Source organism: Rhinatrema bivittatum, chromosome 12, assembly GCF_901001135.1.
Source record: "Rhinatrema bivittatum chromosome 12, aRhiBiv1.1, whole genome shotgun sequence".
Classification (NCBI taxonomy): Eukaryota; Metazoa; Chordata; class Amphibia; order Gymnophiona; family Rhinatrematidae; genus Rhinatrema; species Rhinatrema bivittatum.
The window spans coordinates 23000446-23016823 of NC_042626.1; the positions used below are offsets into that span (position 1 = coordinate 23000446).

The window sequence follows — 16378 nt, forward strand, 5'->3', positions numbered from 1 at the left end:
TTTCAGGAATTTCAAAGCAGATTATATTCAGATATCTTAGTCTCCCCCTACAGCCCATTGGCTGGTTGTGGAATGTTTGACCAATAGGTTTCAGGGGAGGTGAGGCAAGAGGTGTCTGTCTGCCAGCCTTTCTCCTACTTCCCCCTGCAACCCTACTGGCCGGCTGTGGAATCTCTGACTAATTGACCACAGGGGGACCAGAGTGCTGCAGCAGTTTAGGACAGATAGGCTTCCTGAAACGTAGTAGAGATGGGGAGGGCTGCAGACAGAGGGATTAGAAAGGAGAAAAGTGTCAGAGGAGCTGTAGAAGAGGTTGAGAGAGGGACTGAGAGAATTGGTGGAAAATGGTTTAAACGTGGATACTGGCTGGGAGAGAGAATACGGCTATGGGGGGACTGAGAGAAGAACTGAAAGAATTCTGGCTGGAAAGAGGAGGAGGTGAGGAGAAGTGGGACTGGGAGAGAAGGGCAGACAGTCTGTGAGGCCAGAGAAGGCTGAGAAAGTTGACATGGACTATGAGAAGGCGAAAGTAGTTGGGGAAAGGGGATACAAGCTGGGAGAGAGGACATGGGCAGTGATATGAAGAGGAGCAGGGGTGATTGGTTAGGTGAAGAGAGAAGTGATTGGTTATTGGCTATTGGTTAGGTGAAGAGAGAAGTGAAGATGACTTGGAAAGGAGTTGTCTGGGTAAAGAGGAAGGGGGCTGATAGGAGAGGTAAACCAAGGGAAAGATTGTGAGAAGAGAAGGGATTATGGTGGAGGAAAAGGCAAGAAGAAGTGAGGAGAGATGGAAGTGGCAGGTGAGGGTGAGTCTAGGAGAGAGTGAGAGGTGTGGAGAGGGAGCTGTATGATAAAGATGTACACATGAAGCAAAAATAACAAAGGAAAAAGAAATTAGAGGAAGAGTGGGAAATGAGCTTTAAAAGAAAAAGGAGCACAGTTTTTGGAAAAAAAAGGCAGGGTCCCAATAGAAAAAAAAAAGTCCTAGTGAAGGTTTAATGTGGATAAACCAAGACTGCAAAACACCCTGAATGAAATTGTAGTTAGCATAACCATCACCATCTTGTGACTGAAACATTAGGGACAGCTTCTATGCTGAATAAAAATGCATTTAAAATAAGCATCCCTTAGAATAAGAGATGGTTGGCAGCCCCAAGTTTGGAGCAGAGAGCTGCACATCACATGACATCTCTTATAGCATAAGAGAGAACAGGTGCAGTACCACAAAGAGCTTACAGCTGTGATGCTGCAGCAAAGATGAGGTAGAAGCTTAAAGCAAGGGAAGGAAGGCACTGGCAGTGGAGATGTCAGCTGCACTGCAGGGAAAGGGGAGACATGGAGGGCGGAGGTGTCGGCTGTGATGAAGACAGGGTGCCAAGCACTAAGGGGGGGCATCAGTGCTTCCTTCTGATGCAGCTGTTGAGCCCTTTTCTGGTAGGGCTCATGAGGCAAAGAATTGCTGCTAAGTGCCACGGCTTCCTCCACCAGCAAGAGACCAGCGCTGGGGGCCTGGCATTTCTAAATGCTGCTTCCTGCCACCAGCGCCTGCTGTCCTGAGGGGTATAACTGCTTGAGCCGTGCAGCAGAGAGAAGGAAGCAATGTTTAGAAGTGCTGGGCCTTTAGTGCTGCTCTCCTGTCAGCGGGGCTGGACCAGTGCAGACACTGAAGATATGAGCCAGGACAGGTGAGCGGCGCAGGCAAGGATAGGAAGATGGAAGTTAAAGCAAAGCTGCAGGTGGTGACATGAGGAAGCATTTTTTCATTGGGGGGGGGGGGGGGCAATTTCAGTTTTCACACAGGGCGCCGCTTAGCCTAGAGCTGGCTATGATTACAGGAAAAGGGGAAAGATGGGGTGATGGGGGGGGGGGGGCGGCAGGTGTCAGCTGTTCTCACTGCATGCTGCAGGGAAAGAGGAGAGATGGAATGTGAGGGATGCAAAGTTTAAGCCACACTGCAAGGAAAGGGAAAGATCAGAGGCAGGTGACAGCTGCACTGCAAGGAAAGGGAAAGATCGGAGGCAGGTGACAGCTACACTGCAAGGAAAGGGAAAGATCAGAGGCAGGTGACAGCTACACTGCAAGGAAAGGGAAAGATCAGAGGCAGGTGACAGCTGCACTGCAAGGAAAGGGAAAGATCGGAGGCAGGTGACAGCTACACTGCAAGGAAAGGGAAAGATCGGAGGCAGGTGACAGCTACACTGCAAGGAAAGGGAAAGATCGGAGGCAGGTGACAGCTGCACTGCAAGGAAAGGGAAAGATCGGAGGCAGGTGACAGCTGCACTGCAAGGAAAGGGAAAGATCGGAGGCAGGTGACAGCTACACTGCAAGGAAAGGGAAAGATCGGAGGCAGGTGACAGCTGCACTGCAAGGAAAGGGAAAGATCGGAGGCAGGTGACAGCTGCACTGCAAGGAAAGGGAAAGATCGGAGGCAGGTGACAGCTACACTGCAAGGAAAGGGAAAGATCGGAGGCAGGTGACAGCTACACTGCAAGGAAAGGGAAAGATCGGAGGCAGGTGACAGCTACACTGCAAGGAAAGGGAAAGATCGGAGGCAGGTGACAGCTACACTGCAAGGAAAGGGAAAGATCGGAGGCAGGTGACAGCTGCACTGCAGGGAATGGGGAGAACTGCACTGCAAGGAAAGGGAAAGATCGGAGGCAGGGGAGAGCTGCACTGCAAGGAAAGGGAGAGAGATAGGAGACAGTGACAGCTGCACTGCAAGGAAAGGGGAGAGATAGGAGTCAGTGACAGCTGCACTGCAAGGAAAGGGGAGAGATAGGAGACAGTGGCAGCTGCACTGCAAGGAAAGGGGAGAGAAAGGAGACAGTGACAGCTGCACTGTAAGGAAAGGGGAGAGATAGGAGACAGTGACAGCTGCACTGCAAGGAAAGGGGAGAGATGGGAGACAGTGACAGCTGCACTGCAAGGAAAGGGGAGAGATAGGAGAAAGTGACAGCTGTGCTGCAAGGAAAGGGGAGAGATAGGAGACAGTGACAGCTGTGCTGCAAGGAAAGGGGAGAGAAAGGAGACAGTGACAGCTGCACTGCAAGGAAAGGGGAGAGATAGGAGACAGTGACAGCTGCACTGCAAGGAAAGGGGAGAGATAGGAGACAGTGACAGCTGTGCTGCAAGGAAAGGGGAGAGATAGGAGACAGTGACAGCTGTGCTGCAAGGAAAGGGGAGAGATAGGAGACAGTGACAGCTGCACTGCAAAGAAAGGGGGAGAGATAGTGACAGCTGTACTGGAAGGAAAGGGGAGAGATAGGAGACAGTGACAGCTGCACTGCAAGGAAAGGGGAGAGATAGACAGTGACAGCTGTGCTGCAAGGAAAGGGGAGAGATAGGAGACAGTGACAGCTGCACTGCAAGGAAAGGGGAGAGATAGACAGTGACAGCTGTGCTGCAAGGAAAGGGGAGAGATAGGAGACAGTGACAGCTGTACTGCAAGGAAAGGGGAGAGATAGGAGACAGTGACAGCTGTACTGCAAGGAAAGGGGAGAGATAGACAGTGACAGCTGTGCTGCAAGGAAAGGGGAGAGATAGGAGACAGTGACAGCTGTACTGCAAGGAAAGGGGAGAGATAGGAGACAGTGACAGCTGTACTGCAAGGAAAGGGGAGAGATAGGAGACAGTGACAGCTGTACTACAAGGAAGGGGGAGAGATGGGAGGGCAGGTGACAGTTGCACTGCAAGGAAAGGGGAGAGATGGGAGGACAGGTGACAATTACACTACAAGGAAAGGAGAAAGATGGGAGGGAAGTGACAGCTGTGCTGCAAGGAAAGGGGAGAGATAGGAGACAGTGACAGCTGCACTGCAAAGAAAGGGGGAGAGATAGTGACAGCTGTACTGGAAGGAAAGGGGAGAGATAGGAGACAGTGACAGCTGCACTGCAAAGAAAGGGGGAGAGATAGTGACAGCTGTACTGGAAGGAAAGGGGAGAGATAGGAGACAGTGACAGCTGCACTGCAAGGAAAGGGGAGAGATAGACAGTGACAGCTGTGCTGCAAGGAAAGGGGAGAGATAGGAGACAGTGACAGCTGTACTGCAAGGAAAGGGGAGAGATAGACAGTGACAGCTGTACTACAAGGAAGGGGGAGAGATGGGAGGACAGGTGACAATTACACTACAAGGAAAGGAGAAAGATGGGAGGGAAGTGACAGCTGCACTGCAAGGAAAGGGGTGAGATAGGAGACAGTGACAGCTGTACTGCAAGGAAAGGGGAGAGATGGGAGACAATGACAGCTGCACTGCAAGGAAAGGGGAGAGATGGGAGGGCAGGTGTCGACTGCACTGCAAGGAAAGGGGAGAGATGGGAGACAGTGACAACTACACTGCAAGGAAAGGGGAAAGATGGGAGGGCAGGTGTCGACTGCACTGCAAGGAAAGGGGAGAGATGAAGGGCAGGTGTTGACTGCACTGTAAGGAAAGGGGAGAGATGGAAGGGCAGGTGTCGACTGCACTGCAAGGAAAGGGGAGAGATGGAAGGGCAGGTGTCGACTGCACTGCAAGGAAAGGGGAGAGATGGAATGACAGATGCTGGCTGCACTGCATGGAGAGGGGAGAGATCAGATGCAGGTGTCAGCTGCACTGCAGGGAATGGGAAGAGATTGGGGGGAAGCTGATTTTTGGTCATGGGTAATCAGATAGCCGTATGCAGTTGGCGCGCTCACTGTCGGACACTTCCTGAAAGCTGCCTGCAACTGAATGCTGCCAAAAAATCCTCTCTCCTGACGTGCAGTCGCCATTGTTTGCCAGTGTAAGCCACATGTGCTGTGGGCAGAGAAGCAGTTAGTAGAGGGGCGAGGAGACAGGCAGCCTCCCGTTGGAGAGAAGACTTCCATCTGTCCTTTCTCTTCTCATAGTTTGTTCGATAAACCAGGATTTCCTGTTTCCATCCTCCTGTATCAGAAAATCTGTTTAAATGCGAGCCTCCCCATAACTCTTCTCTCATGCGTGCCTAATGAAATTCATGGTGGCGCTATCGTGGGATCCAGCTGCGCTCTGTGCATCTGCATGTGTGTACAGGCACGTGTGCATCTGCTTGTGTAGCTATGTGCGTTATGAATATATATTTATTTACATTTCTATATCACCTCTGACCAGAGCAGCTTGAAGCAATTTATCAAAAACAAAAAAAAATTAACAAAAAAACAAACAAAAAACAATTAAACTCCTATAAAATTACATATAGGAAAACATTTAATATCTACCTTTCCTTGTAAAATCCCTACAACTGACTAACCTTAATCCCTATCTCAGCTTTCAGGCTATTATCAAGTTCTGACACCTTTTCTGAAAGCCATGTGGCCATCAGGAAGAAGCTTTGTTGCCGTGTAATGGGAAAGGCCACATCGGAATTAGATGGTGAAAAAATTGTTGCTTCCCCCCCCCAGAAAGATCAATCAAATTCATAATGCCCCGGAGAATGATGGAGGTTGAGCCTCTTGGTGATCTCACTCGACCGGGTGGAGACCTTTTCAGTTGCTGGTTTGGGAACAGATTCACGACCCACATCCATCCTGGTTAGTGAATCCGAGTGAGGGTTTACTTTATCGCGGTTCACACATGGTGAATGCTTTGCCGGTCAAGGGTGTTATGCAGGTTTCTTTTAAGGAATGTTGTGATCACCCAATTTAAAAAAAAATATTTCTCAATCCCAATAATTGTGAAAGTTTTAGACCAGTGGCAAATATAATATTCTTAGGTAAAGTGATTGAGCAGGTGGCAGCTAGTCAACTACAAGACTCTTGAAAGAACTGGACTTTTTAGATCTTTTTCAATCAGGTTTTAACAGGGGACATAGTGCATAGACTGTGGGGGTAACGTTAGTGTATGATCTTCGACAAGAAAGACTTAGATCCAGTTTTATTAGATTTGTCTGCCACTTTTCAAGCTGCTGACCACAACCTTCTATTGGATAGTTCGTCCAGCTTGCTTTTAGGCAAGGTGACGGTAAACTGTTTTTGTTTTTTTTTTTGTTTAACAGAGAGAATGCAGCGCAGGTGGTGATGGGTGACTGTTTTTCAAATGCATGGCCTCTATTACATGGAGTCCCTCAGGAATCCACTTGCCCTCTATTCCGTTTAATATTTACCTAAACCTGTTAGCAGGTCCCATATCTCCTAATAACAATTTGTACACTGATGATGTCCAAATCTGTTTCCTTGCGTATTATTTTATTTATTTATTTAGACATTTTATATACCGGCGTTCCATTTATAGATCACAGCGGTTTACAAAGTGACATTCATAATTGTAAATCAAAGAGTAGACGATAGGGATTGGTTAAAGAGGTGGTATACAGAGGCAGACATTTATGGGTAAAGATCCCTCAGGGACGGTTGAGGCTCTAAACCAGTATCTGACAAGATGGAGTAATTCAGGAGCGCGGGATTTTAATCCTTTACCAGAATCAGATAGTATGATCCTTAAATTGAAGACTTGAGTACGTAACTTGGCAGGTAGGTATACGGTCTGCCTTGAAAATGGACATTCGCATATTAACAGTTCCTGGAACACCTTCGCAAAACTTCATCTTGTTCGCCAGTTATGACCGTATTTGGGACACGTGAAACTGAAACAGCTGAAAACAGTAATGCGTGTGGTTCCCTTTGCCTCTCTAGACTACTCCAGCGGGTTGTGCTTAGGGTTGCCGTAGATGATAATTGATAAGTTACAGCTAGTACACAATACTGTGTATGGAGTAGTTATGTTGGTAGAGCCAGAGAGCAAGACGCCCCAATACTCCGAGATCTACATTGATTCCCAATAAGTTTGCAAATTCATTTTAAATTTTTTAGGGCTATGAATGGGTTAAGGCCGACATATTTAATGGATCGCCTATTCCATTTTGCCTTGTCCAGAGTCTTGAGATCAGCCCAGAAAAGGCCTTGCTGCCTTCTCCATATCTTTCAGTTATGAAATTGGTTAGGACTGGGACATGAACTGCCCCTCAAATATGGAAAGATTCTAGAAAAATCGGACCATCTAAAGTTTAGATGTTTATGATCCCGTTTTTTAAACTTTGAAGTTTAACTGTCTTTTTTTTCCTTTGAGTTACTGAGCTTCACAAATAGACAGCACAAACACACCTAAGCGTGCACATACAATATGTTCAATGAGCAGAGGAATGAGGGAAACTCCATCGCACCATGCGAGGTCCTTGATGGGAAGCATGCATAAGACGCCATGTCAGATCCCTGCCCAACAGGGGGCAGTACTCCCAGGCGGAGTCCAGCATAGAGTGAAAGATGCATGGGGCTGGCATTAGCAGCAAGCTGTCTCTGATAATCCTGTGCTTGGTAAGGGCTGATGGAAGAGCCGAGGCCCAGAAGCAGGGTTACAGCTGGCTAGGGTCAGGTTGGGGGCCCCTGCAAGTATAAGCCACACTTATTTTAAGTATCTATTAGTTGTATTTGTTACCTGCCTTTCTGAATAAGAACTTCACCCAAGGCAGGGTACAACATATTGGTTTGTGAGCATGCCATGCCACAGCAAAACAAGCAGGATCCAGGTTCCCTTCCTTCAGAGGCACCACTCACGTTCAAGTTCAACGTCTCATGGACACAAAGCAAGGCAGGCTTTCTGGATTAGATTAGGCTGACCCTCTAGCTCTCGAATTGCACCTTTTTTTTTTTAAGAGACCCCTGAGGACCAGTCCGGCCCTCAGGAGCAGGGTTGCAGGTCCAGGCTGTATACTGCCAACAAGCCCCTTTGACTTACTCTGTTTCAGTCTATCAGTGACTCACCAGCAAAGCTCCAGCCTCCCCTCCCAGCCCTCCACTGGTTCAAGGCTAGTCAGAGCCCTTTTGCCCTGACACTGGTGATAGTAGGGTGGCAGGATTGGAGGGTTCCAAATTGGTGTCTGAAATAAGGATCACATCAACTAACTCAGTGTCCAACATTTTGATATCAGGCCCCAATACTCTGGAATTCATTACCTTTTAAGCTAAGTTCAGAGCCACATTTTTCAAAATTTAGGAAGGGTCTAAAGACTCAGTGGTTTCCACAAACATCTCAGTATTGATGCTTGCTGCTAATATTCTGCAGTGATTAATTTTCATTTATGTTTTGAGATTGTTGAGCTTTAGAATTGATTTTAGAATGGAGAAAATTTCTATATTTTAGTTTAATCTCTGAGGGAGTTTATTTCGTAAATGTCAAATTTTATATGTTGTAACAGGTGGGAGAGAAAAAAAAAAGGGGAAAAAATGGATAAAGTGCGTAGCTTGCTGGGCAGACTGGATGGGCCGTTTGGTCTTCTTCTGCCGTCGTTTCTATGTTTGATGTTTTTTATATGCCAAATTTTTATATTATATATTTATCTATATATATTATACTTTTCTTTTTTGTATTGTTAATTGCCTTGATTTTATATTGAAAGGCAGAGTAAAGTAACTAACTTGAGGACTGAAGGCAAATCGATGATAACACAGAGCTACTTGCAGGTTGCTGCAGGTCACCTGTTCAGGAAAGGAAGTCTCAGTTGGAGCCTGGCTACAGAATGCAGAGCACTAAGCACTGTCCCTGACTTCTCGGCAACCCCTCTAACTGGGCTCCAGCCAAGGCAGATCACTGGCAGGGTGGCTGCAAGATTCCCTTTTGTCTGGGTGACTCAGCGGCGAGGGCTCTAACTCTGCTTCAGTCCCCATTAATGTCTTATCCCCTGATCTTCCTTGGCAGCTCATGAGGTCAGCGAGGGGAGGATAGAACGAGACTCCGTCATGGGGTAGAGGATCAGTGATGGGAGGAATGACTTGAATGGCATGGCAGTTTTACATGTGTTGCCAAAGTGATATCCAGAGTAATTAAAATGGAAGGGGAGGAACGATCCCGTAGTTCAGGCTTCCACTTTGGTGGAATTTTTAGTCTTATTATGAAGAAGCAGAGTGCAAGCAGAAGAGCTTTGGGCAGGACAATAGAGAGAAATAGCATGAAAGGGGAACAAAGTCTATTAGAATAAAACAGCAGAGAAGATCGGGTAGTGGCCTGGAGTGCGGGGCCTGGTGATTCCCTTTACTATGCTCCAGGATGCACACAGCGCTGCACCAGCCCTGGCTCTGTAGGCACCTCACCCTCTCTTGGGTGTATGTGAGGACAGGGCACGTGGAGCCTGTCCCCCTCGTCCCATGGGCCGCCTCTTGTCTATGGCGTGGGCTTGTGCGCGCACTTAACTGCTGATCTGTATGGATTGTCACTTTTCATACAGAATTGCCAGGCGCTGTGGTTTCTCAGTCTCCGAAATGGACTCCGGCACAGCAGGAGGCATTAATATCCTGCAGGGGGTTGATTTGCTGGGATCTTTTGTTTATAGGTTGCTAATTTCCTTCTTTTTCAGAGATTTTCTTCTCTGATCTTTTCCACCACTTTGCAGTTACTCTGGTCACTCTCTTTCTGTGTTTGTGCTCTCTGACCACTCTCTGTGTCTTTTTTTTTTTTTTTTTTTTTCACTCCGCGTCTGGTCTCTCGCCTTCCCCTCTAGTCCCTGACCTCCCCTCTTTCCAGCAGTATTTGAAGACCTTTCCTCAGGTAACCCAGTGTTTCGTGCTCGGACCTGGGCTCCCTGAGTTTTGCTCGCCCTCGGTGTGAGTAAAATTATGTGCAGTGTAAATTTTCCTACATAGCTGGGAGGCATTCCTGCAGGCAGGGGTGGAGGCAAGGGCAAGCATAGTTTTGCTTGGAAAAAGTACCCACAGAAACCAGGTGCAAATCTCTACAGGTACCATTTCCTGGGGCAGTAATCCAAAGCAAAACTGCCACATATTAGTGCAAACCCCGCAGGTAAAAAGTGCCGGGAGGTGACAGATTAAGGAAGAGGCAGTCTCTGAAGAGTTCTGCTTTATAACTGGGCATATTTCTCTTGAATTTACTTACTGTAGGTCACCAATTGGGGTGTTTTGTCAGATTTGTTTTCTGAAGTCCCAGGTTTACTTGGCTAGATTTGAACTTCATATTTGCACCATTCAAAGACACAGTCTGTCCTGGGCCTGTCCCTCTTCTGATCCTCTGTTGCAGAAGAAGTGCTCTCCTGCCTGTAGAGAGGCAGCTTTTTAACCCCTTGATGAAATGCAATTAGTAGAATTACTTCCCCAGCTAACGCCTAAAGTAATCGATACAGAATGTCCAGTAGGTGCATTAAAACCTTTCGGTTGAGGCATCTCTCACCTTTCTGCAGAGGCTGAGGAAGGGTCACCTCTGACCCTCGGACAGGATCTTTAGCTCTTTTGCCAGCAGTTTGCTGTTTTCACTTCCTCTTGCTGGTTTTCGCCTCTCTCTCGCCCCAGTTTCCTTTCTCTGAGGCTTGACCAGAATTTCGTGCTCCTCAGACATGCATAAGGGGTGTTTCCAAAGCTTCCCCCTCACCTCCTACCAAAACAGAATTCATGCTGATTCTGCCACTCTTCCCCTAGCTCCTCCTCTTTTCTGCTACTCTTCCCCTAGCTCCTCCTCTTTTCTGCTACTCTTCCCCTAGCTCCTCCTCTTTTCTTGCTGCAGGAGGGAATGCAGCCTTCACGAAAATGCTTCCAGAATTATACATGCAGAAAACCGAGACCAATCAGCCCCACCGAGCAGAACCACTGCCTGTTCCCATGGAAGCCAACCCTCTGTGGTGTCCTGCTATAGCCATTACAGGGCTGGGGCTGGTTTGCTGGGAGCAGTCAGGTACAGACCTGCTGTCACCTTTCCACCTGCGCTTGTTCACATGCGTGTTTTGCTGTGGGCTGCGTGTCTGTGTGCTGTATGAGATGGGCCAGAAAACTATAACGTCATCGCATGATCCAAAACTCAGAACCTTGCAAGTTCTGCTTCTGCCGAATCCCATGCTCTGCTCCACCCCACCCCTCCTAGTACCATCCTTCTGCAGTGACCCAGCTTAAGTTCTGTCCCTTTATGGGCTCTTCAGTGCTGAATGATGACATGTTGGCCAATTGTAAGAAAAGAGCAACAGCTGGCACCCAGCCAGCTCCAGTTTCCCAGGACAGGCTGATCCAGGACTGGTTTTACCCCCTCTGCATGCTCCCAAGGAAATGCAAGACTATAATTTCCAGCATTTGGTGAGACAAAATCCAGGACTGGATCGGCTGTCCTGAGGATTTGGAGGCAGCTGGTAGTGTCCTCCGGCTACTGCTCAGAGCTGTCCCTTTTCATCAAGTCTGCAAGGTGAATGTGAAATAAATGTTTCCCAGGATGCTGGAGTCCAGAAAACTGTGTGTGAGTGCTGTTTCTTCTTGATTTGTGCATGTTGTTGTGGTTGTTCTTGTCATGGTTTATACAGCACATACCAAAGGTACGCAGCGCTACACAGACACACACTGGACACAGTCCCTGCTCCTTGGAGCATACCATCTGTTCAAGACAGGCTGGCTTTGAGTTGTAACCCTCTTAGCGTGACTTGTTGTTATAGGCGCGACTACCTTGTTTGTTTGTTTGTTGTTTAATAAATGAATAATAAACAGTGAAACCATGGGCAGAAGAACTTGCACGAGGTGGGGGGAGCTCTCTGGGGCTGTGCACGAGAGAAGACGTTTCCCGCCACTTTGCTCTGTAAAGGTTCTGTTCCGTTTCCCCTGCCGGTGCTTGTCAGCTAACCAGAGCCTCTCTGCCTTTCTTTTTCCAGAAAATAGATTTTTTATTACTTTTTCTGGAGGGTTGTACATCCTGGACGTGCAGAAGGAAGATGCCTTGTCTACGTATCGATGCATCACCAAACACAAATACAGCGGGGAGACGCGACAGAGCAACGGTGCCCGGCTCTCGGTGTCAGGTGAGAGCAGGGCCAGAATCCGGGCTTCCACCGCTGCCGTTGCATGGGTCCTGGGTTCTGGCCACAGACTGTTTTGTTTTCTTTTTTTGGGGGGGGAGCCCATCCTGGGTTTGCATAACAACATAAGACGTTCCGTGCTGGGTCAGACTAGAGGTCGTTCCAAACCCGGCATCCTGTCTCTTCCGATTGTGTCCAGTCCCAAAACGTAGATCAAATTTCATGATCCTCTCAAGGGAGCAGTTCTGGAAAACCCTATGTAGAAAGGATCAACAGCTGTTAACGGTTTATGGTCTTTTTTTTTTTTTCCCTCCAGAAACTTATCAAATCCTTTTTGACCACACCCTCCAGCAACAAATTGCATTGCTTGCTTATGTGTGGCGTGACTGTCTCAGATTTGATTGTGTTATGGTAACTGTGGCCAACTGTGGTAACTCCATCACAGTTGCCTCCCGGTTGAAGTAATTAATTCACCCATTATTATTCTTGTGTTTCCATGCAGAGCTGGCATTTCAGTATTTATCTCCATCCTGGTTAGGTACCTTGTGGGATTTGTAGTTCTGCTTCTTTCATTTGAATTGAGTACTCTGGGTCCCAGAATGCATCAGGAGGGGGATGTCAAAGAAGCCAGGACAAGTCAAAAGCCTCCTTCCAGGAATGGGGGTCACTAGGCAGCTCTGGGGAGGCCATAACCACTTAATCAGTACAGAAGGGAAACTACAGCACCAATTTCAAACAAATCCTAATGTATATGTTTCAACAAAACTTTCCTTTATTATAAACAATTTGTAGAATAATTTTATCAAAACTACAGTTACATTTTCGTACATACATTTCCTTCTAGAAATAATTTTCTTATACCTCGAACATAAAGTACACCATATAAATATAGTCGGACAGAACAAAACATAAACCATAAGAAATACCCTATCCAATCACACATCCACACTCGCACATCAAAAAATAAAAACTAAATAATAAATTAATTCTCAATTCCCACAAAAAAAAAACCTCTTTTCAGGAAGTAACCATATTCCCGCAGCTCAAACGAGGGGTCATAGACCCTACTTCAACTTAATGCAGAGGAAAGCTCTCACAGATGCTTCCTGAATACAGGTTTTCAAAGCACAGTCCCAACTAGGCCCCAAGTTAGAACAAAAAACCAAAATATATACATAAATTAATTAATAGGTAGTATTACTGGAGTTACTGTAACTTAACTATTAGCACAGTAATTCTACCCTACAGTGTGCCAAAATCCAGAGCCTTTCCAATGCCACGCTGTAGAGTGGAATTCATACAGGAATACCGCACGCTAGTGTGCCATACCCAGGGCGCTGCCATAGGAGAATCACACAGTAGTGTGCCAGATTCAGAGCACAGGGCAATGGAACTATGAATTCAGGTTTTCTGTGGAAGCTTTTATTCATTCATGTCCCTCGGTGTTGATATTCTGCTTTGCATCAGACCCTACAGAGTCCATTCCCACCATCCTGGATGGCTTCCAGAGCCAGGAAGTTATGGTAGGACTAACCGTGGAGCTTCCATGCATTGCCTCTGGGTATCCAAACCTGGCCAGCCGCTGGATTAAGGATGGTCGTCCAGTGCCCTCGGACAGCAGGTGGACGAAGCGAAGCACCGGGCTGACGATCAGCGAATTGCGCGTGGAAGATAGTGGCACCTACATCTGTGAGGTCACCAACAACTTTGGGTTAGCAGAGGCCACCGGCATGCTCACGGTCTTCGGTAAGAAATTGCGGTCATCTCCTTGAGGTATAAAGGTCAGTGGAGGTTATTTTGTAGAAACTTGTTCACCTCTAGGTCTCAGCTACACTGACAGAAATCAGCCTCCCTGAATCTAAATGACGTTCCATGTAAGGTCAATGAAAAATCGTTTTATTTCTTTATTTATTTTGGAGTGGAGTAGCTGCCTAGTGGTTAGAGCAGTGGGCTTTGACCCAGGGAGATCAGGGTTCAAATCCCACTGCCACCCCTTGTGACCTTGGGCAAGTCACTCTACCCTCTGTTGCCTCAGGTACAACCTTGGATTGTGAGCCCTCTGGGGACAGAGAAATAACCTTAGTACCTGAATGCAATCCACTGTGAAGTGCTGAAAAGCAGAATATAAAATAAGTAAATGAAGAATAAAGGGTTAAAGACAGAGAAGAAACCTCCTAAAATTAAAAATCTCTGTACTTGTAACCATCAAGCAGGCTGATAAACACAAACATCCATTTCTTTACATCGCAATGTACGCTGTAGCGCCTGATGGGGACATTTTATTTATTTATTAAGGCTTTTATATACCGACTTTCTTGATACAAATCAAATCAACTCGGTTTACATCGAACTAAGCAGTAACTGTAACCAAGCAATCAACATGATACAATTTAAAGGAGCATAAAGTTACATTATAACAAGGATGCCTTAACTGGGAGTAGGAAAAAAGAGAGGGAGAACGAAGATAAATTACTATATACAATGGAATATAGGAGGGAGGCAAGGAGCCGACCTCCTGATGACTTGAGCATAATTAACGTTGGTTTATTTACATAAATGATGGGATAGTATTAAATCAGGCTGTTGGGCTATTGACGGGGAAGGCTCGGAAATGTCATCCCCCAACACACAAAAAACAGAAATCCTAAAAAGCCAAGTGCCCTGCCTCTAGTTCACATGGAAGCAGAGAATTGGTGGGGGAGGGGGGAGAGGAGGGGTTGAAGCCCCAGTCATGTGTCTCCTGTGTTCCGAGGTAAGGATAAGCACATCTCGGCTGGGGGGGAGAGGGAGGAATTCCTGCCACGACGGTGCTCCCTGTGAGTGCATGGCAGGGCTGTCCGCAAGGAGGGATGCAAGTGAGGTGGGGGTGTGAGGATGGTGGGGCGGTGAGAGAGAGAGAGGCTGCCGGCTGCTTTTTATTTATTTATTTGTTTGTTTTTAGTGCTGACATTTCTCTGCGGTCAGGGAAGTGCAAAGAGGAAACGGGAGCCTTGCACGGGTGCCCGGGCCACAGGACCATCTCTCAGGCTTTTGTTCAGACAGCCCAAGGGGCAGGATAACGAGAGACTGGGCTGGAGAGAGGAGAAGGGGGGGGAGGGGGATATGAGTGGATACTCGAGAGCTCATGCCCCCACCCCTCCCCCGATACTTATATTTGGAAGTATTCATTTATTGTATTGACTCGTTCGGCTGTGGGGAGCAAGGGGTAGGTTCCAGCCGCCAGGGAGTGGAAGGTGCTGCTAAGAGAGAGGTGGGGGTGGGCGTGGGGGGGGGGTCCTACCGGTTTTTGTTAAATTTAAGCACAGGTGATCCATTGCAAAAGGTTGAGGCCAACTAAGTACAGGAGTTGGCTGGTTAAAACCTCACTAGTGGAAAACATCTCCCCATCCCCTCCCTCGCCCCAACTTGCAGAAATTTGCCCAGAAAAAAAAAAAAAAAAAGGTGACTTCCGGGAGCATTCCTGGACCAGGTTTGCAACTTAACCACTCTAGCACTGGTTTTCCTGGGTAACCGGCTGTGTTTAAACAGTCAAAACCAGGCGACGGAACCGCAGCCTTAAATCTCACCCAGCACTGGCTTGAGAGAGGAGAATTTTTCAGCCAGATAGGTTTGTCTGAAAATGTTCCTGCAGGTGAAAGAATCCAGGGATCTTTGCAGCCGGAGCCCGGTGTCTCTCTCTCTCTCTCCAGTCACTTGGTTGGTGGCGCGGCGGTCAGCACAGCATTCCGAATCGGCGCGATGATGTCTGCAGGTGGCTCTTCCATGGCTGCCAGCGGGGATGGCTTTCATCCGCCACCGCCCCTAGGCGCCAATTCATTGCCGTGACCTACCGCTACCCTACCCTGGCAAACATCTGAGCTGCCCACCACCCCCGAACCTAGGTCAGCGAATGTGGGGGATTAAGATCCGCGCTCACAGGTTTTGCCCCTTTTCTAGGCTCCCATGCACTGGGTTTGGGGGTCTGTGAGCCGCAAGCTTAGTCCCCGCACTCGCCCCGCCTTGGGGATTGGCCGCCGGAGCTGAGGTTTGCGGTTGAGGCCACCTTCAGAAGTTCAGAGCAGGTTTGTGGATTGGCAGGGTAAGGGGGGGGGGCAAGACATTTGTTGCCCTAGACACAGGCGTAAGTAGGTCCCGTGCATAAATCCAGGCTTGGCTGTTGGTTGTTGGCAGGGAGAGAAAAGGGTTAACATTCTTTATTTTTAAAATGGACAGATCCTCTGCAGGTCACCCTCACACCAAAGAAGCTTAAGACTGGGATTGGCAGCACGGTGATCCTGTCCTGCGCCATCACTGGCTCACCAGAATACATCGTTCACTGGTATCGCGACACAGAGCTGGTGGTGCCGGATGGCTACATCTCCATCCAGGGGGCCAGCAACGAGACCCTGCTTATCACTGCTGCCCAGAAAAGCCACTCCGGGGCCTATCAGTGCTTCGCCACCCGGAAGACGCAGACCGAACAGGACTTCTCCATCATAGCACTGGAGGGTAAGTAGAGGCCTGTGCCTGCAAGCATCGTCGCATCCCTTCGACATCAGCCTTACCCATGGGACTGTTATGGAATCAGAATGCTATAGTCAGATAGTGCTTTATAATGGGGGGGGGGGTGTGATGAT

General features: G+C 47.9%; 1 protein-coding gene across 1 annotated transcript in view; it reads left to right on the forward strand.

Annotated features, from left to right (window-relative positions):
* The window catches only part of DSCAML1 (DS cell adhesion molecule like 1), a 233064-nt gene that overhangs the window by 126561 nt on the left and 90125 nt on the right, over window positions 1–16378 (forward strand). Inside the window, 3 exon segments of the mRNA XM_029573333.1 lie at window positions 11619–11765; window positions 13230–13508; window positions 15975–16250. Of these exon segments, the coding sequence (XP_029429193.1) occupies window positions 11619–11765; window positions 13230–13508; window positions 15975–16250 (702 nt within the window).